Raw genomic sequence first — 24,904 nt, forward strand, 5'->3', positions numbered from 1 at the left:
GTTCTTAGTCTAATGCATTCACTTACATTTTCACTTATGTTACATCAGTTACATGAGGTGGTAGGGGAAAGGGAAATAGGAGTCAAATTAAGTTTCATCCCCAATGCAAGCATCTTTTTTGGCGATGGAACACAACTTAGACTAGAGTTTTGCACCCATAATATGAGAGACTGTGAAGTTTTCTCTTTCGGTGAACAAAATTTGTACATTTGTGTGTTTGACAGCAGCAACATTTTAGCATGTATCTTTTTGCAAGAGAAAAAAACACACATAAAGATGCTTCCATTCAAAATTAAAACGGTTAAGAAAAATATAATAATAAATTCAAAACAGGTTGTTGTTGTTTTTTTTAAAAATCCAGTATATTTGATTTTACAGTGACTGTAGTACCAAAGCCCATCGGATTGGAATCAGAGTCTTCATAGCTTTTGCTCTTAAATTAAAAGTGGTGGAATCCAGATTTCCGTTTCCTAGGTTAGTAGACAGCAAAGAAAAGGGGGAATAAGAGTCCATTATTCTTGGCAATTTATGAAATACAAAGAGAAATCTGTGTTGGCTGCATAAGGGGGTGTTTCTGTTTGTAACGCCTCTGAAAGCAAGCCTTTGCACGTACGGTATATCACAGCCTGTGTGAAGAAACCCAAACAGAAATAGGAGCTCCCAAAGGTAAACTGCTTAACCAAAAGGCAACTGGACTTTCTTGGTTTTTTTTCCTTGCAAACGTTTCTCTTCTCATCCAAGAAGCTTCTTCAGTTCTGAAGAAATGAACTGAAGATTGAAGAAGCTCCTCGGATGAGAAGAGAAACGTTTTCAAGGAAAAAGCCAAGAGAGTCCAGTTGCCTTTTGGAAAAGCACCTTTGGGACAATCATGACCTGGATGATTGAGGATGTCCGTCGACCGAAATAGGGAGCTGTGAACATAGTTCCTTATTTTAAGGGAAAATCTCTTCCCGCCAAGCTACAGCCCAGCACATTCTCAATTAGTTCCAACAGATGTTCTGTTCAAAGTGAATATTGAATGGAGCAGAGGGTCTGGCTTTAGTTAAATTGGCGTGGGACTAGCGTGGCCTAATTTTTGGAATTAATATTGTGGGTAAATTGTAAATTAATTAATAACATGGGTAAATTGTAAATGTTAATTGGAGTGAGACTAGCATGGACTAATTTTTGGAATTAATAACATCGGTTGAAATGAGATACTGCCAACAATTCAGGAAAATATCTTGAATTAGCCTACTTGTGTCTTGGTTTCAAGGCTTTCTTCAAGCTAGCAGATTGTCTGGAGCTGATAGCCTTAACCTTATAAACAGTCAGGTCTCCCAGTTGTTTTACTACTAACTAACTAACAATTAAACAGTGGAACAACCTGCCTCCCGAAGATGTGAATGCTCCAACACTGTAAGTTTTTAAAAAGAGATTGGACAACCGTTTGTCTGGAATGGTATAGGGTTTCCTGCCTGAGCAGGGGGTTGGACTAGATGACCTCCAAGGTCCCTTCCAACTCTGTTGTTCTGTTCTGTTCTGGGATAATGCTCAAATGGGAAATTGCAAGCTGACCTGCAAGACTGATTGAAAGAGACTAAAAAAAATGTGAGTTAAAAAAAATCCTGGTAGATTAAATATCTCACAAGAAAATGGCAAGTATACCTTGAGCAGTCGTGTCCAGTCCATGGTGAAGTACAATGGCATCGGTTTGGTCGTACACATTTCCCACCATTTAAGCAAGGAGAGTGACAAACAGCTGCATTGGAAGATCACAGAGACCATTTAGCACAATTAGGTTATGCTCCAACATTTACTGTATGTGTGTGTGTGTGTGTATACACATACACACACACACACACACACACACACACATATATTACTGTAGTACCTAGTAATACTGAAGTAGCATAGCTCTTTCTGTTCACCCAATGAGCCAAAATAGCAAAAGGCACTACTAAATACTGTATAGTACATAAAGTATTTAAGCAATTCATTTGAAGGAAGATACATACAAGATGAACAGAGTACAGATGCATTTTCATATGCAAATCAAGCTTGAAGAATATGAAGGATGTTAAGAAAAAGATAGAAAAATATGTCATACTGTCGTTACTGAACAAAATTACCTTTGCAGAAATTGAACTTAGCTATGCACTTTTTAAAGATTCTAATTCTTCATAACGTTCCATTTTAAAATCCCTTGTATGTGCCTTTCAAATATCTCGGAGAAACAATATAAAAACACGTATGTTCTTTCAAATATGAATGCAAAATATTGTGGGCACGCATGGAATTTTTCTGACAGACAGTATTACTTGGCTTTGCAACTAAAAAAAGTTACACATGCAGTAAAATGGTGTCCACGTGGCAACCTTGTACTACAGTATTAAGTGCCTTTTTTGTCCAAAAGTAAGACCCAGCCTGACAGTGAGCCCTAGCTAATATAAGCCCTACCCCAAAACTAAGTCAAGCTAGGGTGGGGGTGGGTGAAGCTGGCCCACAGGCCCTGCACCCACTTACCTACCGTAGGACCATCACAGCCAGGCCAAGCCTCCCACACCCTGACACCTGTCACGCCGCTGTTTGACTTCTGCGGCCACTTGCCACCACTTGCAGCTGGGCCCCATGTGGTGCATTGTGCCCTTGCCGCTGCTCGCGGCACCGTGCCACACGGTGCTTTGGGGTGCTTCTGCTGCTAGCTTCAAGAAGTCGCACAGCGCTTGAGCCGCTTCTGCTTCTCACACGCTTTGGGCCACTTCTGCTGCTTGTGCAGCGCTTCTGCTGCTCGCGGCAGGAGGCCACATGTGTTCTGAACCAGCCCTCTTCTGGCCTTGTAAAGGCAAACCCCTATTTAAGAAGAAGAGACTGGAGAGCTTCCAAGGCTAAAAGGCATCTGCCAAGATTTAATTACGCAGTTAACAAAAACACAAGAGCTTGTCTTCTCAAGCGGAAAAGTTGCTTTCAGCAACCAGCCCCTCCCCAAACACTCCTTTTATAGAGAGCTCAGGGCGTGGTCTCCCTGTGCCTCCTCCCGAGGAGTCTCACAGCCTTTCTTTGTTTGTTCCTGCTCGACTGCCTCCTGCTTCGGGCGTCCTTGAACAGGGCCAGCTGTGGGTCATCTTCCTCCGCACTCTCGGGCTCACGCAGCTGAGAAGAGGTCCCCGGCTGAGGACTCTGCAAAGCCTCCAAATCATCATCAGCCGGTTCGTTTCCCTCCTCCCCCACATCTGAGTCATCCGATACATCGGAGCCGGCTGTCGGACCCACAGGCTGGCCCTGAGTCACAACACTATCCCGCACCGCAGGGCCCTTCCCCCGGGTCTGCCGATCCGGATGCGGTCGGGATGGGAACTGTTCGTGAAAAGCAGTCACCAACGCAGGGGCATGAACGGCGGTCGCGTCTTCCCATGTGAAGTCCTCCGGCCCGTACCCTTTCCACTCGATCAGGTACTGGAAGCGACCTTTCAGCCAGCGGGAATCCCTGATGCTGGCGACCTCATACTCGGGGGTGCTGTCGCCATCACGAGGTCCTGATGGGGGAGGTTCCGCTTGGCGAAGTGGACAAGCCGGTTGTTCGGGGACCAACAAGGACCGATGGAAGACGGGGTGCACGCGCAGGGAACGTGGCAGAGTTAAACGATAGGCGACCGGGTTGATGACGGCCTCGACTGGGAACGGTCCAAGGTAACGGTGGTCCAACTTCCTCGCCGGCCGAGTGGATGGTAGGTTCCTGGTGGACAGCCAGACCCGATCCCCCACCGATAATGGAGGCGTATCCCTTCTCGACCGATCGGCGAACCTCTTGTAGTCGGCCTTGGCCTTCTCCAGCTGCCGTCGCACCAACCGATGGATCGCCTGTAACTCCGCCATGAATTCGTTCGCTGCCGGCTCCGGTGAGTCCACGGGAGAAAGGGGGAAAAACCGGGGGTGATAACCCACGTTGGCCAAGAACGGTGTCATCTGCGTGGAGGTGTGCTGCGAGTTGTTAAAGGCAAACTCGGCTATGGCCAAATAGTCCACCCAATTGTCCTGCTGCAGGTTAACGTAGCAGCGCAGATACTGCTCTAAGATGCCGATGACCTTCTCGGTACCCCCGTCGGTCTGAGGATGATGCGCGGACGAGAGGCAAACCTTAATGTCCAACGCCCGCATCAACTCCTGCCAGAAGCGGGCTGTAAACTGGGCCCCCCTATCGGAGACGACTCTATCGGGAAGGCCGTGCAGCCGGAACACCTGTTGGATGAACATGCGACTAGTGGCGCGAGCTGACGGTAAGCCGCGACAGGGGATGAAGTGCGCCATCTTGGTCAACATGTCCACCACCACAAACACTGTCGTGAAGCCGGAGGATGGGGGTAGATCCGTCAGAAAGTCCATGGACACAGCCCCCCAGGGTCTCTTGGGCGTTGGCAAAGGCTGCAGTAAACCAGGCGGGGCCCCTGTCGCTGACTTGGCCTGCCTGCATGGGACGCAGGAGGTGACATAAGACTGGACATCGTGTCGGACTCGGGGCCACCAGAATGTACGGGAGACCAGGTTCAGAGTCTTGAACAGGCCAAAATGCCCCGCAGCCGGGTTATCATGACATTGGCTGAGGACGAGTCCCCTGAGTGGCCCTCCTGGAACATAGAGCCGGTCACGATAATACAGGAGTCCATCCGTGACCGACCAAGGCGAATCTGGCCCCACCTCTTCCTTCCGCTGAGCCACCCACGCCTCCTGCTGCTGCGCCTCCCGGATCCGAGCCCGTATATCCACCGGCTCCCGCACCGCAGCAAAAGACTCGACGGGGATCACTGTCCTGGGCGGAAGCTTGTCTTCCACTCGGGTGTACTCGGGCTTCCTGGACAGAGCATCCGCTCTCTGGTTGTGCCCGCTTGGTATGTACCGCACCCGGAAGTCAAACCTCGCAAAGAAGAGGGACCACCGGATCTGGCATTGGTTCAAATTCCGAGCGGTCTGCAGGCTTTCCAGATTCTTGTGGTCCGTCCGGACCTCGATTTGATGCCGCGCCCCCTCCAGATGATGCCTCCAAGCCTCGAACGCCGCCTTGATGGCCAGCAGCTCCTTCTCCCAGATGGTATAGTTGCGCTCCGAGGGATTCAATTTCTGAGAGTGATACGCGCAAGGGAAAAGGGTACCGTTGGGCGTCGCTGCCTGGAGTAACACGGCCCCAATGGCAATGTCGGAGGCGTCCGCCTCCACGACAAACGGCCGTTGCGGGTCAGGATGCTTCAAGATGGGCTCCTTCATGAAGGCGTCCTTCAAAGCTTGGAACGCCTGTTGTTTGGGGGCGTTCCACTGGAACCGAGTCTTCTTCTGCAGGAGCCGGGTGAGGGGGGCTGTCAAGGCAGCAAAGCCAGGGATGAATGTCCGATAGTAGTTGGCAAATCCAAGAAGTCGCTGAACATCCTTCACGCGACGCGGGGGTTGCCAACTCTGCAACGACTCAACTTTACTCGGTTCCATGGCGATGCCCTCAGGAGAAATGCGGTGGCCCAAGAAATCAATGGTCACCTGGTAGAACTGGCACTTCTCCAACTTGGCAAACAGCCGATGTTTCCGGAGGCGCTGCAGGACCTGACGGAGATGCTGATGATGCGCTTCACGCGACGGGGAGTAAATCAGGATGTCGTCCAGGTAAATCACAACAAACTGGTCCAACAGATCCCGAAAGATGTCATTCATAAAATGCTGAAACACAGCGGGGGCGTTGGTCAGGCCAAACGGCATCACCGTGTACTCGAAATGTCCATAGCGAGTACCAAACGCCGTCTTCCACTCATCACCCGGCCGAACCCTGACGAGGTTGTAAGCTCCACGCAGGTCCAGTTTCGTGAAGATCTTAGCCTCCCGGAGTCGGTCCAAGAGCTCGGGGATGAGGGGCAGCGGGTAGCGGTTACGCACCGTGATAGCGTTGAGTTTCCGGTAGTCACAGCAAAGCCGTAACTCGCCCGACTTCTTTTTGACGAAGAGCACGGGCGCAGACACTGGCGAGGACGAGGGCCGGATGAAACCACGAGCCAAGTTCTTTGTCAGGAAGTCCCGCAATGCAGCCAACTCGGGCTCCGACATGGAGTACAAACGCCCCACTGGGAGAGGCGCATCAGGGACTAGGTCAATGGAGCAGTCGTAGGGCCTGTGCGGGGGTAATTGGTCCGCCTCTGACTCGCTGAACACGTCAGCAAAGTCGGACAGTTCGGGAGGCAAGGAAACCCCTGGGGAACCCTCCACCTGGCCGGCACAGATATGGCGGGTGTGGTCCACGCACTGCAAACTTGGGAAGGTGACCAAGTTCTGAGACCAATAGATCTGTGGATCATGCGCCCGGAGCCACGCCAGTCCCAAGACCACGGGGAAGTGCAGTTCCGAAGTGACGTAGAACTGAATGGCCTCCACATGGGTACTGATGGCCATACACACGGGTTGCGTGGCGGCCGTAATAGGCCCGGACAGGAGCACTCGACCATCGATGGTCTCCACAAGCATGGGCGGATCCACTGGACACTGGGGAACAGCCCATTTGGCCACAAAGGCCGAATCCATAAAGTTAGTGGTAGCCCCAGAGTCAATTAAGGCATGGACCGGAATCCCCTCTGGCTTGCCAGGAAGGATCAGACGTGCCTCCAAAATCAAATGCCGTGAAGGTTCACAGGCACCGTCGGAACGGCATCGCTCGGCGTGGTCGTTGTGGGTCGCCCGATCTTTCACACCGTCTAGATCGGGCTCGGGCCGTTTCCCGACAGCAAAGCAGGGGACTTTCTCAGGGCCGGCTTGGTCACTGATGCCCGCTGACGCTTCTTTGGACAAGAAGCAGCCAAATGTCCAGGGTCCCCACAGTAAAAACACAACCCCTCCGATCGTCGTCTGTCCATTTCCGTCACCAATAGACGGGACCTGGCGGCACCCAGCTCCATTGGCTCCTCCCTCTGGACTGGGGGCTCACGCACAACAGGGGCGGCAGGGGTCTGTGGGGTGGCACGGCGACTCTTTCGCTGCTGCAACCGGGCATCGATCCGCAGACAAAGATGGATCAGCCCATTCAGATCTGAGGGAATGTCCACGTGGGCCAGCTCATCCAACATCTCCTCTGACAAGCCATCCTGAAAGGCATCCACGAGCGCAGCCTCATTCCAGGCGGAATCCTGGCTAAGCAGCCGGAAATCGCTGATATAGGCCTGTAGAGGGCGCTGACCCTGCCTCAAAACTTTCAGGCGTCGGGTGGCAGTCTGCGCCTTAATCGGGTCCTCGTACATGAGGCGCATATGGTCACAAAACCCCCCAAAGTTATCCAACAAAGGGCTAGGCCACAGGTCGGCAACCTGCGGCTCCGGAGCCGCATGCGGCTCTTTGAGCCGTCTCTTGCGGCTCCCAGCCGCCCGGTGCGCGCGCACCTCTTCCAACGGGCAGTGGTGCGCGCGCACCTCTCCAAATGGAGAGTGGCACCGCCCGTTTGGAGAGGTGCACGCGCACCTCCCCGAATGGGCGGAGGTGCGCGCGCACCTCCCCAAACCTTTGGAGAGGTGCGCGCGTACCTCCGCGCGAATGGGCAGCGGTGCCGCTCTTTCAGGAAGCCCGCCTCGGCCCGTCTGTGAAGCTGCCGAAAGCGGCAGCTTAGCAGACGGGCCGCGGCAGCTTCCGCAAAGAGCGGCGCCCCTGCCCATTCCGAGAGGTGCGCGCGCACCTCTCTGAACGACCGGAGGTGCGCGCGCACCTCCCCAAACCTTTGGGGAGGTGCGCGCGTACCTCCGCGCGAACGGGCAGCGGTGCCGCTCTTTCAGGAAGCTGCCGCTTTCGGCAGCTTCCTGAAAGAGCGGCGCCGCTGCCCCTTCGCTTTCGGCAGCTTCCTGAAAGAGCGGCGCTGCTGCCCCTTCGCACGGAGGTACGCGCGCACCTCCCCAAAGGTTTGGGGAGGTGCGCGCGCAACTCCGGTCGTTCGGAGAGGTGCGCGCGCACCTCTCGGAATGGGCAGGGGTGCCGCTCTTTGCGGAAGCTGCCGCGGCCCGTTTGCTAAGCTGCCGCTTTCGGCAGCTTCACAGACGGGCCGCGGCGGGCTTCCTGAAAGAGCGGCACCGCTGCCCATTCGCGCGGAGGTACGCGCGCACCTCCGGTCGTTCGGAGAGGTGCGCGCGCACCTCTCGGAATGGGCAGGGGCGCCGCTCTTTGCGGAAGCTGCCACGGCCCGTCTGCAAAGCTGCCGAAAGCGGCAGCTTTGCAGACGGGCCGTCGCCATCGGGCAACCGGGAACCGGTTCCATCTCATTTTTTTAAAAATGGCAGCCGCGTGCGTCCGCGCATGCGCAAAAAACCTTTTTGCGCATGCGCGTGCATGGACACACGCACGCGGCTCCCTCTTTTTTTAATTTGTGATGGAACCGGTTCCCAGTGGCTCTTTTTCTTTTTTAGGTTGCCGACCCCTGGGCTAGGCTGTGCCAACAGAGGCGTGCCCCAACGAGCTGCATCTCCCGACAGAAGGCTCAACACGAATCCCACCTTATCTCGGTCAGTGGGGAAATCAACTGCTCTCACGCTGATAAAAAGCTGGCATTGTCCCAGGAAGGCAGGAAACAGTTCTGGATTACCAGCAAATTTATCAGGCATAGCTATCTGACATTTCCTCCTGGGTGGGGGTGCAGCATGTACCTGAGCTTGCAGTTGAGCCACCTGAGCTGCCAGCAAAGTAAGTTGCTGAGTGAGCTGGGCATTCTCGGCAAGAAGCTGCTCCATCGTAGTAATAAGGGGTGGGGGCTGAAAGCAAACTGTTCTGAACCAGCCCTCTTCTGGCCTTGTAAAGGCAAACCCCTATTTAAGAAGAAGAGACTGGAGAGCTTCCAAGGCTAAAAGGCATCTGCCAAGATTTAATTACGCAGTTAACAAAAACACAAGAGCTTGTCTTCTCAAGCGGAAAAGTTGCTTTCAGCAACCAGCCCCTCCCCAAACACTCCTTTTATAGAGAGCTCAGGGCGTGGTCTCCCTGTGCCTCCTCCCGAGGAGTCTCACAGCCTTTCTTTGTTTGTTCCTGCTCGACTGCCTCCTGCGTCGGGCGTCCTTGAACAGGGCCAGCTGTGGGTCATCTTCCTCCGCACTCTCGGGCTCACGCAGCTGAGAAGAGGTCCCCGGCTGAGGACTCTGCAAAGCCTCCAAATCATCATCAGCCGGTTCGTTTCCCTCCTCCCCCACATCTGAGTCATCCGATACATCGGAGCCGGCTGTCGGACCCACAGGCTGGCCCTGAGTCACAACAACATGGTGCTTCTGGCTGTTTCCGCTGTGCGAGCAGCAGAAGTGGCCCGAAGCGTGTGAGCAGCAGAAGAGGCCTGAAGCGTTGCACGAACAGCAGAAGTGGCCCGAAGTGCTGTATGCGCAGCAGAAGCAGCCCAAAGCACTGCACGAGCAGCAGAAGTGTCCTGAAGCACCATGCGGTGTCCTGCCGCGAGCAGCGGCAACAGCGCAATGCACCACATGGCGTCCAGATGCAAGTGGCAGCAAGCGGCCGCAGCAGAAGTGGCAGCGCGACAGGTGTTGGTGGTCCTAATGTAAGACACCCTGCGAAAATAAGACCTGGTGCCTCTTTCGGAGGCAAAAAATATATAAGACCAGCTCTTATTTTGGGGGAAAAACGGTAGTTAGGACTGAAAGAGTATTTCTGAATAGCACCTACATGAAAAATGAATGTTGCCTGGCCTGTTTGTCTAGGGCACAGGTCGGCAACCTGCGGCTCCGGAGCCGCATGCGGCTCTTTGAGCCGTCTCTTGCGGCTCCCAGCCGCCCGGTGCGCGCGCACCTCTTCCAACGGGCAGTGGTGCGCGCGCACCTCTCCAAATGGAGAGTGGCACCGCCCGTTTGGAGAGGTGCACGCGCACCTCCCCAAACCTTTGGGGAGGTGCGCGCGTACCTCCGCGCGAATGGGCAGCGGTGCCGCTCTTTCAGGAAGCCCGCCGCGGCCCGTCTGTGAAGCTGCCGAAAGCGGCAGCTTAGCAGACGGGCCGCGGCAGCTTCCGCAAAGAGCGGCGCCCCTGCCCATTCCGAGAGGTGCGCGCGCACCTCTCCGAACGACCGGAGGTGCGCGCGCACCTCCCCAAACTTTTGGGGAGGTGCGCGCGTACCTCCGCGCGAACGGGCAGCGGTGCCGCTCTTTCAGGAAGCTGCCGCTTTCGGCAGCTTCCTGAAAGAGCGGCGCCGCTGCCCCTTCGCACGGAGGTACGCGCGCACCTCCCCAAAGGTTTGGGGAGGTGCGCGCGCAACTCCGGTCGTTCGGAGAGGTGCGCGCGCACCTCTCGGAATGGGCAGGGGCGCCGCTCTTTGCGGAAGCTGCCGCAGCCCGTTTGCTAAGCTGCCGCTTTCGGCAGCTTCACAGACGGGCCGCGGCGGGCTTCCTGAAAGAGCGGCACCGCTGCCCATTCGCGCGGAGGTACGCGCGCACCTCCGGTCGTTCGGAGAGGTGCGCGCGCACCTCTCGGAATGGGCAGGGGCGCCGCTCTTTGCGGAAGCTGCTGCAGCCCGTTTGCTAAGCTGCCGCTTTCGGCAGCTTCACAGACGGGCCGCGGCGGGCTTCCTGAAAGAGCGGCACCGCTGCCCATTCGCGCGGAGGTACGCGCGCACCTCCGGTCGTTCGGAGAGGTGCGCGCGCACCTCTCGGAATGGGCAGGGGCGCCGCTCTTTGCGGAAGCTGCCGCAGCCCGTTTGCTAAGCTGCCGCTTTCGGCAGCTTCACAGACGGGCCGCGGCGGGCTTCCTGAAAGAGCGGCACCGCTGCCCATTCGCGCGGAGGTACGCGCGCACCTCCGGTCGTTCGGAGAGGTGCGCGCGCACCTCTCGGAATGGGCAGGGGCGTCGCTCTTTGCGGAAGCTGCCACGGCCCGTCTGCAAAGCTGCCGAAAGCGGCAGCTTTGCAGACGGGCCGTCGCCATCGGGCAACCGGGAACCGGTTCCATCTCATTTTTTTAAAAAATGGCAGCCGCGTGCGTCCGCGCATGCGCAAAAAACCTTTTTGCGCATGCGCGTGCATGGACACACGCACGCGGCTCCCTCTTTTTTTAATTTGTGATGGAACCGGTTCCCAGTGGCTCTTTTTCTTTTTTAGGTTGCCGACCCCTGGTCTAGGGAGATATCCCTGTGAGTGGTTTGTGAATATAATCACATTTTGCACAGAGAGCTTATTAAGAGAAAGGCTTAAAACTTTCTCCTAAACCACTGATTTCAAAGAATCGTAATGTAATGTTTGAAAACCAGAGCAATGTATGATAATTATTTCTTCCAAACTTCCAAATAATACAAAGGTAGCAAAGACATGCACTTCCAGAACAGACATGTAAAATATACCGTATTTCCCCAAAAGTAAAACTTATCCTGAAAATAAGCCCCAGCTTGATTTGGGGGGGGGGCTAATATAAGCCTTACCCCCAAAATAATTCCTAGTTTTCGGGTGAGACGAATGCCTACAAATCAACCTAGGGAGGGGGTGGGTGGGTGGGTAGAGCTGCCCCACGCACCCTGCACCCGCTTACTGTTGCAGCCAGGCCTGTCATGAATTGACACTTACCTCGCCGGCCCACTTCTTCTGCGGACAAAAGAAATGCCTCTGCAGCTGTGCAGCTCTGCAATCTGTAGCTTGGTTCTCAGCTGCCTCTGACAGCAAAATGCACCGAAGCTCCATTCTCAGCTGCAGAGGCATTTCCTTCATCTGCAGAAGAAGTGGGCTGGTTGGGCTGGGCTGTCAGTGCCACCGCCGCAAGGTGAGACCATGAAAAAGATACCGCCCCCCCTGGAAATAAGACCTGGTGCCGCTTTTGGAGGCAAAAAAAGAAAAGAAAAAAGACCGGGTCTTATTTTCAGGGAAACACGGTAAAAAGGTAGTCCTCATTCAGAGACCACAATTGGGACCAGTAATTTGGTCATTAAGCGAATGATTGCTAAGTGAAATTACAGCTGTGCTTTTGATCTTACTTCTGCTTTCCTTTGATTGACAAGCCTGCAAAGGTCTTAAATTGAGGAGTGTTCGCAAAGGTTTTTTTTTTGGCCATCATTGTAACTGCAAACATCGCTAAACGAGGACTATTTGTAATGACTGGTTCTTTTTGCTGTTTTCCCCCCCCTCAGAACTCACTGGTTAAGCTGCTTTGTAGTAAAGTGCTATTGGGAGGTTGTAGGAATTTCTGAACTAAATATGCTTACCCTGATGGCAGCGTGAGCCAGTCCATCCAGTTGGGCAATCACATTGGTAAGGGGCCACGCACTGACCTCCATTCAGACAATGCAGGATGCAGATGGCTGAAGGAGAAAAAAAAAGGGTGTGGGAATGGGAACAAGAAAAAAAGTTTCATTCAAATAAACAACCCTGGTTCTACTTCTCACAAAACTGGAACAATTACGCCCCCTCTCCCCCTCCGGAATCAGCTTCCAAAGGCTTAGCCACATTGGTCTTCATTAAAAATATCACAAAGAGCCTCCTATCGTCCTAAACATTGATCTATTTATTGTAAAATATAATAAATTTGTTGGTCTTTGAGATACTACAACAATTTTCATAGTTATCATTCATAGCATTTACTGTAATCTTCCCTGTGTCGTCATTCTAAGTATATAAAACATTCACAATTTGCACTTCAAACAGATTTAATTTTTCTTCAAACTTGTCTTCTAATTATTAAGGTGTAACTGTTAGTGTGCCATACAGTAAGTCTAATTTCATAGAATTCTTGAAATTTCTAATCACTCCAGAACAGATTTTAGGTACAAGTGGCGCAAAAGAAAAAGAAATTGAGAAAAAAAGACCTTTTGATTTTGGTCAATGAAGTATTCCTTTAGTCAATTACATTCACAGAAACTCAGTATTCAAAGCATAAATCATCACATTTTTATTAGAATAATGCCCGGATTTCTGTTTGTTAGCAATGTATTTCTTCGTCATTCTATTTTTAAAGCAACGCCCTTAAAAATGGAACTCAACATACATCCTGCTTCTGTAAATGATAAATTAGAGGCTTTTGTGTGGGTGAGAAAGAAAGTACAGCCTGGCTATAATAGATACTAAGTTTATAAATAAATCTCCGGTTTTTCTATACCACAATGACTACTTTTGTAAACATTTCAATCAAGTTCTACAACTTTTGAGATTACTTATCAATATACTGTCACTCTGGGACATATAAGCTTTAATAATGAAGATTACCAAGATGTTCCTGACCACAGTGATTGGAAAGCGGTCTGCTTTAAAATTTGTATAGTCTAAATCTAATTAACATGAGTAACCTTGAGTTTCAAGTTAAGTCTATTAATATAAAGAATGTTTTCCTTAAAGTTCACCCTATTTTCCTTCTAGTGAATTCTACCAATAAGATGTTTCATTATTCTGGATAAAAGACAACATTTCTAATATATGACTAACAAAACCCTTAAAGATAGTGATAAAAAGAAATAACAATGAGGAACATGTCATTTTCGTTTTTTGTAGCTGAAATTTTTAGTGCACGCTAGCAGGTCTCCCTCTGAAGTGTAAATTCAGGCTTACATTTTTCAACCCCCCCCCCTACATTTTGTGTATAATCAGTTCAGCTGGCTATAAAAATACTAGCAAATGAGGATAATGTGGAGCAGATGCTCCTTCCATCTTTATGTTATTGTTTATTTCAGTTGAACATGGTCATAGCAGGAGGTGGAAGAATGTTTTTGACAGTATGTTTTGGACTATCGTATTGCATACCATCTCCAAATCAAATTTCTGATGACCACAAACAATAGTAAAGAGACGCGGTGGCTCAGTGGGTTAGGACGCTGAGCTTGTCGATCAGAAGGTCGGCAGTTTGGCGGGTCGAATCCCGAGTGCCGTGTAACAGAGTGAGCGCCTGTTACTTGTCCCAGCTTCTGCCAACCTAGCAGTTCGAAAGCACGTAAAAATGCAAGTAGAAAAATAGGGACCGCTACGGTGGGAAGGTAACAGTGTTCCGTGCGCCTTTGGCGTCTAGTCATGCCAGCCACATGACCACGGAGACGTCCTCGGACAAGCGCTGGCTCTTCGGCTTTGAAACGGAGATGAGCACCGGCCCCTAGAGTCGGAAACGACTAGCACGCATGTGCGGGGGAACCTTTACCTTTTATTGCATACCATCTCCAAATCAAATTTCTGATGACCACAAACAATAGTAAAGAGGTCAGAACTGAAGAAGCTTCTTGGATCAGAAGCGGAAAGGAAAAACGAAGAAAGTCCAGTTGCCTTTTGAAAAAGCACCTTTGCGGCAACCATGAGCTAGATAACTGAGAATCTCCATAGACAACAGTAAAGAAGGTTTTTTTCAGTATCTCTGCTGCCACTTAGTGGCCTTTTGGATATTTGCAGCCTGGTCATGTGTATATGCATATTTCTGGAGCAGCACATGTTATGTTACCACAGTTTATGCACCGTGGTGAAACAGGTTTACACAGCAGCATTTCTTAAACGCTGTGCCTGGACCCATCATTGTTTCACTGTTGCTTCACATGCATCTTAGAGATTCCTAGCTTCGCATCAGTAGAGTAAAATTCAGCAGTGGCCCCAGAATAACAGCTTCTTGGATGAGAAGTGAATCTTCTTCTTTCTCAAAGAAAAAAAAACAAAACACCAGTCCAGTTGCCTTTGGAAAAGGCAACTTTGAGACAGCTGTGACCTGAATGACTGATAATCTTCCATAGGCATTCAACAGAGGATAACTGAACAGGCTGTTGCAGGAATGCCAGCAGGATTGGCTCTATTTCACTTAAAAGGCCTCCAAATTAAAAAATCTTCAGAGTCGAGTTTGATTCTTAGTTATTACATGCAATATTTGTAGCCAAAATAGGAAAGAGGCTTGCCCTAGCTTCTTCTGCTTGTTTTTACTAGACTGATCTAGCTTAAAGCTGTAAGGTTGCTTCAGAGGTTCTCAAGCAGACCTGTATTATTCCTTTCCCCAAACAAAATTCCTAACTAAAATAGTGAAGCACATGTTTTGGTGGTTATGAATCCCTGTTCAGGTGTTCCTATTCATGCAACAGGAACATGTCCAAAATGCATCTATTATATTCAAGATTTAAAATACAATCAAACACAGCCAAGGTATATGACCTAAACTTGTAGAGAAAAGATAATTTTCACACCATTTTCCTTAATACGTGGAAGATGTATGACAGGCGATAATGAGACCAAAGGAAATTGGACAAGCCATGTACCTTTCTCTCTTATTTGCCTCTCCTCACTAAATAGCATGAAAGTGAACAGCTGATTAAGGCTGGAAACCTACAAAATAGTAGTTAATAATTACTGATTGTTCCTTGAGATTGTTGGCATTCCAATCTCATCATATACCTACTAAGCAAAATCAAGCTTCTATTGGTCTTAATGACCAAAATAAATTTTATTGAATAATTTGGCACACCACTAGCATGGCATCTATTTCCACGGCATGGAAAAGCAGGGTCCAGAATCCCAAATGTGTAGAAGAAAACTTTCCTCAGCCTAACGTTTGAGAATTGTAAGAAGCTGCAAAAATGTCACCCAAAAGAACAATTATGAAAATGAATATAATATTGTTAGATGGGAGGTACGTACGCTCTTCGCAGAGGCGTCCCATCCAACCCTCAAGACAGGAACAAACGTTTGGCCTCTCACAAACGCCACCATTCTGACACGGGAACCGGCAAACGGCTAGAAAGGGCAAGTCAGAACAGGACATTACAAAACCAAAATTATTCCTCAGTAAAGTAAACACTAGTAAGCTGATAAGGGAAGAATACGCAAGCATTTATTGATTAAAAGGAAAGCGTCTGGTATAAAATGCATTAGAATTACTAGGCAAAAATCCCTCAGTTAATGTTACTTCAGCTATGTGATTATGGCTACCAGATTTGGAGTGAAAAAAATCTGGACAGTGGCAAAGAAGAGTTTACTATGTCTCTTTGCTACGATCTACTCTTTGTCTGGACATCTGCAGTTTTAACCAGTCACTTCTCATTTCTCAGTGTAAACCAGGGGTGTCAAACTGCCGGCCCGTGGGCCAGTTGCATCGTGGAGAGGCCATGCCCACCCCAGCTCCAGCAATGCAAAAAAAGTTGTGATACATTGCGACACGTCACATGACGTGGCGAGTTTGACACCCGTGGTGTAAACTAATGTTCTATGCCAGAGGTCCCCAACCCCTGGGCTGCGGCCCACTACTGGGCCTTGAGCTGTTTGGAACTGGGCCGAAGTGGCACACATGCATCCCTGTTTGAGTGACAGGCGTGTGTGTGCGCACGCTTTGGTTTGGAGGTTTGCGCCCACGCACTTGCCTGCTGCTCATAGAGAACCATCCCCTCCCTCCCCCAGGCTGGTTCGCAAAGCCAGAAAGGTTGGGGAACTCTATTCTATGCAGCAAAGGGCTATTTTTGAAATATAGGTGGTTGTTCCTTCAAAAAAAAAAAGCACTAAGCCCTGTATATGTTAAGTAAGGCAAGATTATTGTACTATATGCAATAATTGGAAGAGCAATCAAAGTTGGATTATAAAATTAGAAACTGCAAAGCTGATCAGTTTGATCAGAGAAAAAAGATTTTTTAAAAAAAAACTGAAAACCTTAAGTGGCCGTTTTGTTAAAGAAAAAAGAAAAAAAAAGATTCAGTTGTTGATTTTAGGATTTGAGAAGGGATAAAGATGGGGAAAATATTAAGATGGCAATTACTCTGCGGAAGGCATAATTTTGCTTCCTCCCCCGCCTTCTTGTTTTCTGTTTCTGTTATTTTTGATCTCTTTTTTTTGTAAAATTTTACTAGATTGAAAAAACTCATAGATAGATAACGTTAAGAATCGACAAGCATCAGCCTGGCTTTATGAGAGCAGATGTCCTTGCAGAAGCCAATTTCTAATGTTTCCTTCAGCATGAGGTAAAATGGCCCCAGCGGACAGCCTAGTGGTCAGAGAGGCCATGTCTGTAGTAGCCTCAAGTGGCCTATAAGGGTTGGCCAGATCCTAATCCCTGACCACATCACAAAATTACATCCATTTTAAAACTGGAATAGTTGAAATATTGCTTCAGCTTTGGGCTGAGGATGATGAGACAAGGCAACATCATCATCATCGCATAAAAAACCCCCAGTGTTTACAGGCTGTCATCACTGAGCAATCCCAACAGGCAACTCAAGTCGTTAAGTGAAGTGGTCACTAAGTGAAACAGCAACTGGGCATACAATTTTATTTCTGCTTCCCTATGATTTATACACCTGTGGAGGTTGTAAATGCAAGGACTGGCAGTAAGGTCACTTTTTCACCACTGCGAATGATCGCTAAATGAGGCAGTTGCTAAGCAAGGACTGCCTGTACTGGTATATGTTCGTGCAAAAATGAGGATGCGGTTTGAGGGTGAACTTTTAGAACCCAGAGCAACCGGAAATTTGCTAAATTGTAATTATGCAGTTTAGTGACCTCTAATAGGTGAAGTAGTCTTTGTTTTTATAGTGTGTGAAGATGAAACACATTTCTGGAAAAAAAAAGTTCTTTTGCTCTTCATGTAGAAACTGAATTACCTAATAGGAGAGAGGATTTTTGCGAGAAAACGAATAAGCCTAATTAGACTGAAGTCACAATTTGCTCATTATGCCTAAAGCCCTGCTGTAAATAGCCCTCCACTTATAACCACAACTAAGCCTGGAATCTCAGTCACTGAGTGAAATGCCACATGACTGTTTCACTCAATAACGACAATCAAGTTAAGAGTTTTAAGCAACCATTCAAAGTCACTAAGCGGGCTGTTGGCAAAAACAATCTTATTTTTCCTCTTCCCACCGAAATCTCAGAAAGGTTCTGAAGGGCAAGGCTAAAATCCTTGTGCGGTGTTTCTCAAGCTTGGTGATTTGAAGACGGGTGGACTATACTGGCTGGTGAATTCTTGGAGTTGAAGTCCACCCATCTTCAAGTTGTCAAGCTTGAGAAGCACTGCCCTAGTGAACACCAGCAATCTGAGCTTTTCGGAAGCCTGGTGCTCTTCAGTGCTTTTGCCATATTTGTGGTCCATTCCTCCAAAACCACAGGAAGATTTCTCCTTCCTGTACAGAGAGGAGGGAAAATCCCACGGCACGGAGGGAACAGGCCTCAAATCCAATGTCCCATTCACTCTCAACCTTCCTTTGCTGGGTTCCTCACTGACTTTTTGGGAGAGTCAACAGAGAAGATTGCAAATGGCGATCGCGTGACCTCAAGGCCTCTGGCAACCAGTCATAAATGCGAACATGTTTCCAAGCGCCCAAAATGTAACTGGGGACCTTTTACAAGGGCTAGAAGTGCTTTATAGGATGTAATACACCTATTCCAAGGCCGTTGTGACTGCAAACAGTTGTTAAACGACTTGATTGTAAGTTGAGGATTACTTGTAGTGCTGGCCAAACAAATTTTTTTTAAAAATGTCTATTATTATTCTGGATGTGGAAAAAATTACAGCCACTTGTGACAATCTAAGGAATTGACTGCCCCTTGCCCTTCTCCCAAAATATCCTATCCACAATAGAAATGCTTCTGGTAATAAGCCTGCACCTGTAACCCTTTTACAGGTATCTCCGCACCCATCCTGTGCTGCCCACAAGCCCTTTTTTGCCAGCTGGGAGTCATCTGGGCTCCATGTTAAGTTATCTCATGTAGCCAAGAAGGTGATTGTTTGTGTGGAAAATATCTAATTGTGGGTCTACTGGGCAAATTCTATAATAGGATGAACAGAAGCCTGAATCTGGTACATTGTTTACTGAGAAACAGTTCTGGATTACAAGGCTTAAAAACAAAATGTATGCTTATAATTATATAATACCCTTTAGTGATATACCGTATATCTGTAATTGGTTGAGAGCGTATTAGTTTTGCAAACCCAGGACATCTGCTAATATTGCTCATACAAAAGATTTACATGATCTGCTTTCATGCTGCCTCTGATGTAGGCCCTTCAAAGCAGAATGCTGGAAGTCTTTTGTTAGTCAATAAGCCCACATTATTTATAACACATGTTTAAAAATGAGTAAAGAGAAGTCCATTATGACATCAATCAGGAAAATATAGGCCATTTCTGCTACTTCTACCCTTTTCTGTCACCCGCTTTGAGACAGGAAGATGAGAATGAATACAAATAGTTGTTATTTAAATATAATCTTTTTTTGCTCATTATGTGGTGTTTGCTAGTGATAAATAATCCATGAGACACCTGAAGACACTGCACAAATAGTGTTGTGACAATAAAAAGACTTCACATTTATATTGCTGTTGTCACTGCATAATCCTATTCTATTTGGGAATAGATTAATTACATATTCAATATTATTTGGAAACTAAGTCCTATTGATTTTAAATTCAATGGAATGTTTTTCCTCCAAGAGGAAATTGTACAGACTGTGGACAGTGGCACGCGCAGCACACCAAGATGAGGTCAAAATGACCTACATATAGTCATACTATTATGCATATAGTATTCTTATTTATATCCTGACATTTGATACGAGTATGTAAATCACGATACTTGTAGGACAATACTGCACCAGCATGTTCTGTCGTTTGCACTCCTCCTGCCCTAGGTTCTTTTGCCACAAACTGTTTGGTCTACCAACTTGAAATCTACCAACATTTTCTGAAAACAAAAAGTAAGAATATTTCTTCTTTCTGCAATAAAACTGAAACCTGCACCTTGTGGGTGCTAAATATGGACTATACCTACTTCCCAAATTGCTCGGACCTCACATGATCAGTTTTTCTCTACTGTTCATTAAGGCAACCCAGGGTTACCTTTCCAGGGTTCTGGGAAAAAGATGCTGTTATTTCAAGAGTTACATTCAGAGTAGGCTTCTTAAAAGCAGCAGTATCTTTTTTTAAGCTCATAGATACCACTTGAAAATGTTGCAAAGAAAGCAGATAACGACTGGGCTCTTGTGATGTCTAAACACTTTCCCTGAAACATCTTGGAGGTGTGCACAGCGTTAATAAGTACAGAATGCGGTAGGCAGTCATAGTTATGGGCTAGAAAAACCACTGTTGAAAGACAAGCAGTGGGTCAGAAAAGACACCTGCAAACAAACTGCTTAAACAGAAAAACACTGACATCCCCTAAACCAGGGGTAGGCAACCTCGGCTCTTGCCTACCCCTGCCCTAAACTCTGCTGAAGATGTTACCACAAGCTTGGAGAACAAACCTTCACCCTCATTCTACACCCGAGCTACAGATATTCGCCACCATTGCAAACTGCTTACTTTCCAGCTGAAAAAACTGGGAAGGGACAGTTCTACAGCAAGGGATGAAGACTGTGACTAGCTGTAGACTCAAGTCACAGCTAGCAGTCTGCTAAATCCCTGGCTGTTGGTTCTGTTTATTATCCCAAACACAATTGTGAATCTTGTAGCACAATGGTGGCGAACCTATGGCACACGTGCCAGAAGCAGCACTTGGAGCCCTCTGTGTGGGCACGCGTGCCGTTGCCCCAGCCCTGCCTCCCTCCGCAGCCCCCTCCTCACCAGCAGCCCCCACGGAGGAAAGTCGCCCCTGGGTGCGGCCTGCGTGGACCAGCGCAGCCAAGCTAGATAGCAGGGATGAGACTCCGCCCTTGCGCCCCGTTGTGGACAGATGCTGTGGGGCATGGGTGGCGAGCGTGGCCACCATGGCACTGCAAGGCTGCCTGGGTGATCTGCTGCAGCGGGCCGTGGAGGCGGAGGGTGGCCCTGAGGGTGGGTGAGGTGGGAGCAGGAGCAGAGCGGGGGCGGGCCAGGGGGCGTTGTGGTTTTTGGGCACTCGGTCTCTAAAAGGTTTGCCATCACTGTTGTAGCATATTAAAGTCTAAACATTTATTAGGGGTAAAAAATTATAAGCTTAAGTGTATCTTATGAAGGGGGTTTGGTTCACAAAATTCATATTGCAGTGCATTTGTTAGTCTTTAAGAGTAATGCACATTTTTTCTTCAGTTGTCTCTTTGGCTGCTAAAAAGCAATGTTGCATTTCTTTGCCCTGAATCTATAATTCCTTAGGCGTAGAAGTAAAATACCAACCAATATTCAAAAAGGGAAGCAAAGGAAAGGTACAGATTTGGAGAACAAAGTTCAGTTTAGACAAGCGCTCCTAAATGCAAAACATTTGTGACAACAACAAACAGGGATATTATGGCAGTTCCCCAAAACGTCTTAATATAAAACTGGGTCAGAATTGTCAGATGTTTTAAACTTTTATATATTATAAGATTTTATATTATATTATAAGCTCTTCCTTATAATATCTATCTGAAGATTGCAAGTGGCTTCATCTTGCTGTATGTTGTTACTCCCAACTAATTATAGAAAGCAGAAGTGGAGCAATATACTAGTACATTAGTGCCCCATCAGATTGGAGGTTGTGCTTAATGAGATGTTAGTATGTAAACAGAGTTTTAATCCTGAGCTCACATTTAATCTGTCTGCCTGTCTCTCTGTCGCTGTCTCTATTGTCTGTCTGTTTGTCTAGTTTTTCTTTACTAGGTTTACTAGAATTTGGCCTTCCCTCAAGAATAACTAACAATAATAATGGCACACAATAATATAGATATGTTTCGAAGGAATAGAAACACATGAACATACACAAGAGTTTAAAATAAATATTACTTCCTGGCAGATGGCTCATTATGGTTCAAGACACCAAAAAAAAAACAAAAAAAAACCCATAGTGATAGGTGCTGTTTATTTCACCCTGAATGCCAACTTTGGCAAATTTCTGGAAAATGGTCTTTGGAGGATACTATTAGCCCAGTAGCTCTTGTAAGGAAAACTGCCCTTGCATAGTTGTTGAAATTGCAAATTTACCTTTGCAAGCTGGTGGCCCTGTCCAGGTTCCATTCTCTAAACAGACACTTCGAAGGGGGCCCTCTAGCATGTATCCACTGTAGCACGAGTAGGTCACCATATCTCCATATTGATAAAACGTTCCACGTATCAAAGCATGTTCTACATGAGCAGGTGGCCCACAGGAGATCCCTTAATAAAATGGCAACGAAGAATTTGTAATGGTAAGCTGCCTTACAACCCGACATAGTTGCATCACGGAGTTAGAGACAATAAATAATTGCAATGCTGAACTTTGGAAATTTCTCTGAATTCCAGAAAGATGCAGATAGATTCCAACATTCTAGATATATAAGCATGGCTGTCTGTAATCTTCTCTATATATATTGGTATATTGGAGCAAGGGAAGATTTTATTATCTCCTTAAATATATACCATTCAGCTCCAAGAAAAGGGGAAAAAAATCCCATGATCAGAAAAAAGAGGAATAGCTGTATTAATTGTTTCATGCCAAGAATTTGTGAGTAAAGATTATAGCAGCAGCAATGACATCTGATATGTTTGAGCAATTCTAGCTGAAGGACTGCCGTCTTGTCCTCAAGGACTTTTCTTGTTGGCCTAAAGGCTGTCCATTTTAAGGTATCTCCAACTGATGGCTGCCCAGGCTTTTCTTGAATTTATTTAGCAATGTAGTACCTTTTTCATGTATGAAAGTTGCATTTGAATACGTCGGAATGAATATGCGTCCACTTGCAAAATCTATATTTCTTAGTTTTGTTTCATAGCTTTCCTGAAGTGTCAGATGACACACACAAAAAGATTTTAAACAAAAAAAGCAAAATGAAAGCCGTTTTTCATTCACTACTTACTCTCACACTTGGCTCTAGTTGAAGTCCAGACCTCATCAGGATTACAACTAATCACAGATTGTCCCTGAAGTTGATAGCCTTCTCTGCATTTAATATATACCTTTTGCCCAACATAAAATGTTGTTTCTGAGAGGATGGCATTTTCTGGGATTATCATAGGTACAGGGCACGGATTTGCTGTTTAAAGCAAAGAAAGGGGGAAAAGATAAGATTTTTAAAAAAATTACCGAAGTACATTTTGATTGTCCTTATTTACTTACAAATTTCCATTCCTTCCCTTACTTCTGGGAAATTTACTCATTATTCATTGCACACAATTCCCCCCCCCCGCCTTTCCTTATCAGAAAAAAAAGACTGTAAACTTCCATCAGATATTACCAGAGAGAGAAAAAATATATTAGCCATTTGCTTCTTTATTGTTTTTCTACTGAAGATTCCTTCTGCTGCTTTTTATCATGTGATGGAAAATATAGGGAAATATGGTCCTTTTTATGTTTCTAGAGAAAAGTGGCTTGAAGGGTTACACAAAGGTGGAGGAAAAACCTTGAGATAATCCTGCCTGGAATTCTGCTGTTAATTATTAGGAAGTGTGCATTAAAGTTTTTCTGATGCTTCCACCATTAAAGAATTGCATAATGTACACGGATGCACCTTTTACTGTTTTATTATTGTGCTGGTGGGAATAGGTCAGGAAACAGTGCAATATCTCTCTTCATTTCAGGTGCTGCCAGCCATAGCCATCACTGCCAATGCAGCCATGACCTTGCAGGCAGTACTAGCTGGTAAAGGATATCACGATTGACCACACCTTCCTGCTTCACCCTGTATCTTTCTTCAAGGCAAAAACTTCAATTAAAAGCGATCAGAACGTTGATTTTAGAAAGTTACAAATGGATTAGGGTTCCTGATAAATTTGAAATTTTGGAATTCATTATAAATAATCCTTCCTGTGGGAAAATGTTTTTTTTATTCTTTTATAAAACACACAATAAGACAAGACTAAAAAAAATGGACCCTAGAAAAAAACTATAAACAATTAAAAATTACAATTAAAGAACTTGACTTATGAATACAGAATGAAGCAAATATTTTAACATTGGACATGGTGAAGAATGTTAAAATGTTTTTCAACAATGGCCCCGTAAGTTAGTTTTAAGAGTATATGCCTCTACAGAAAAACTATGTGTAAAAGATGCTATGGAAGAAGAACACGTTTTAGTTGACATAATTGAGACTGATATGAAAGTGGATTTAAAAATGATAGGCTGCAAAAATGACATGGAGACAGATGTTACACTGGACATACAAAAGAAACGGGCTGATCTCTTAAAAGGGATATACAAATAACATACCAAGAGAGTGACCTGGAAACTTTTTTAATATTGTGTTTAGAAAACAGGTTCATTAAAGTTTCTGAGAATTTTGTGAGAAGGAACAAAGAAAAATCGAAAAGAAATTTAAGTTCTAGCACTTTATTTGACGTGTCTAAAGATCAAGATTGTTTGAAGTAAAAGGAAGGAATATAAACTTATTTTACTTGATCAAGGTTAAAAGAGATATGCTGTTATTTCCGTTAACACTTTATGGAATTTTGCTGACATCAGGACTAAAATGATTAGGCTTTATGGATTTGTTTATAGACGAGGTAAGGGATGTGGTAGGAAGAGATCATTGGCTATATTTTAAGAGAAGTTGATACGGTACTAAAATTGTTTATATTTGTTATGATGAAGGGGAAAGTCACTTATTTATATATTTTGCCTTTTTCTTTGCTGTATTCTTATTTCTTGTCTTTCCAGAAGTTACTCAAAATGGGGCTTTCTTGAAAAATATTTGGGGGGAAGGCATTTTCAAATTCTTATTGCTCTATACGTATTGGATTTTAAACACTATTGTTGACCACTGAGAGTCCTTGAAAATTATGGCTCCATACAAATCATGCCAATTAATTAATTAACTGGAGGAGGGATTCCATAAATGGAATAAAAGCACTGAGAAGCTCCGCAATAGATTTATTACTTGTCTTACATAAGGCAGAAGCACCAGAAAAAACCCCTCCAAAGATAATCAAAACACACATTCATTTTTCAAATAATTAGAGACTGTGAACTGTTCAGGGCTTGATATTTAATTCCAGCAATTTAAATAGTATTTGATCACAGAGAAGAGTGCCTGAGTCCCCCCCCCACTAGTATCAGTGAGATACACTAAGAAGAGAGAGAGATGCCACGGTAGTTGTTACAGTCACCCCTGTCGCCTTTGTTCTTATACAGTGTGACGATATTTGCATCCTTCATG

General features: G+C 46.7%; 1 protein-coding gene across 1 annotated transcript in view; it reads right to left on the reverse strand.

Annotated features, from left to right (window-relative positions):
• Positions 1 to 348: 348 nt before the first annotated feature.
• SVEP1 (sushi, von Willebrand factor type A, EGF and pentraxin domain containing 1) overlaps positions 349 to 24,904 on the reverse strand; it is a 143,395-nt gene continuing 118,839 nt past the window's right edge. The window contains exons 44-49 of the mRNA XM_083353768.1: positions 22,607 to 22,783; positions 21,759 to 21,929; positions 15,543 to 15,638; positions 12,158 to 12,253; positions 1,648 to 1,741; positions 349 to 470 (exon numbers count right to left, since the gene is read on the reverse strand). Coding sequence (XP_083209894.1) covers positions 440 to 470; positions 1,648 to 1,741; positions 12,158 to 12,253; positions 15,543 to 15,638; positions 21,759 to 21,929; positions 22,607 to 22,783 — 665 coding nt within the window. The 3' untranslated portion in view covers positions 349 to 439. The remainder of the gene's footprint in view (positions 471 to 1,647; positions 1,742 to 12,157; positions 12,254 to 15,542; positions 15,639 to 21,758; positions 21,930 to 22,606; positions 22,784 to 24,904) is intronic.

Source organism: Vipera ursinii (assembly GCF_947247035.1).
Source record: "Vipera ursinii genome assembly, chromosome: 2".
In the NCBI taxonomy this organism is placed as follows: domain Eukaryota; kingdom Metazoa; phylum Chordata; class Lepidosauria; order Squamata; family Viperidae; genus Vipera; species Vipera ursinii.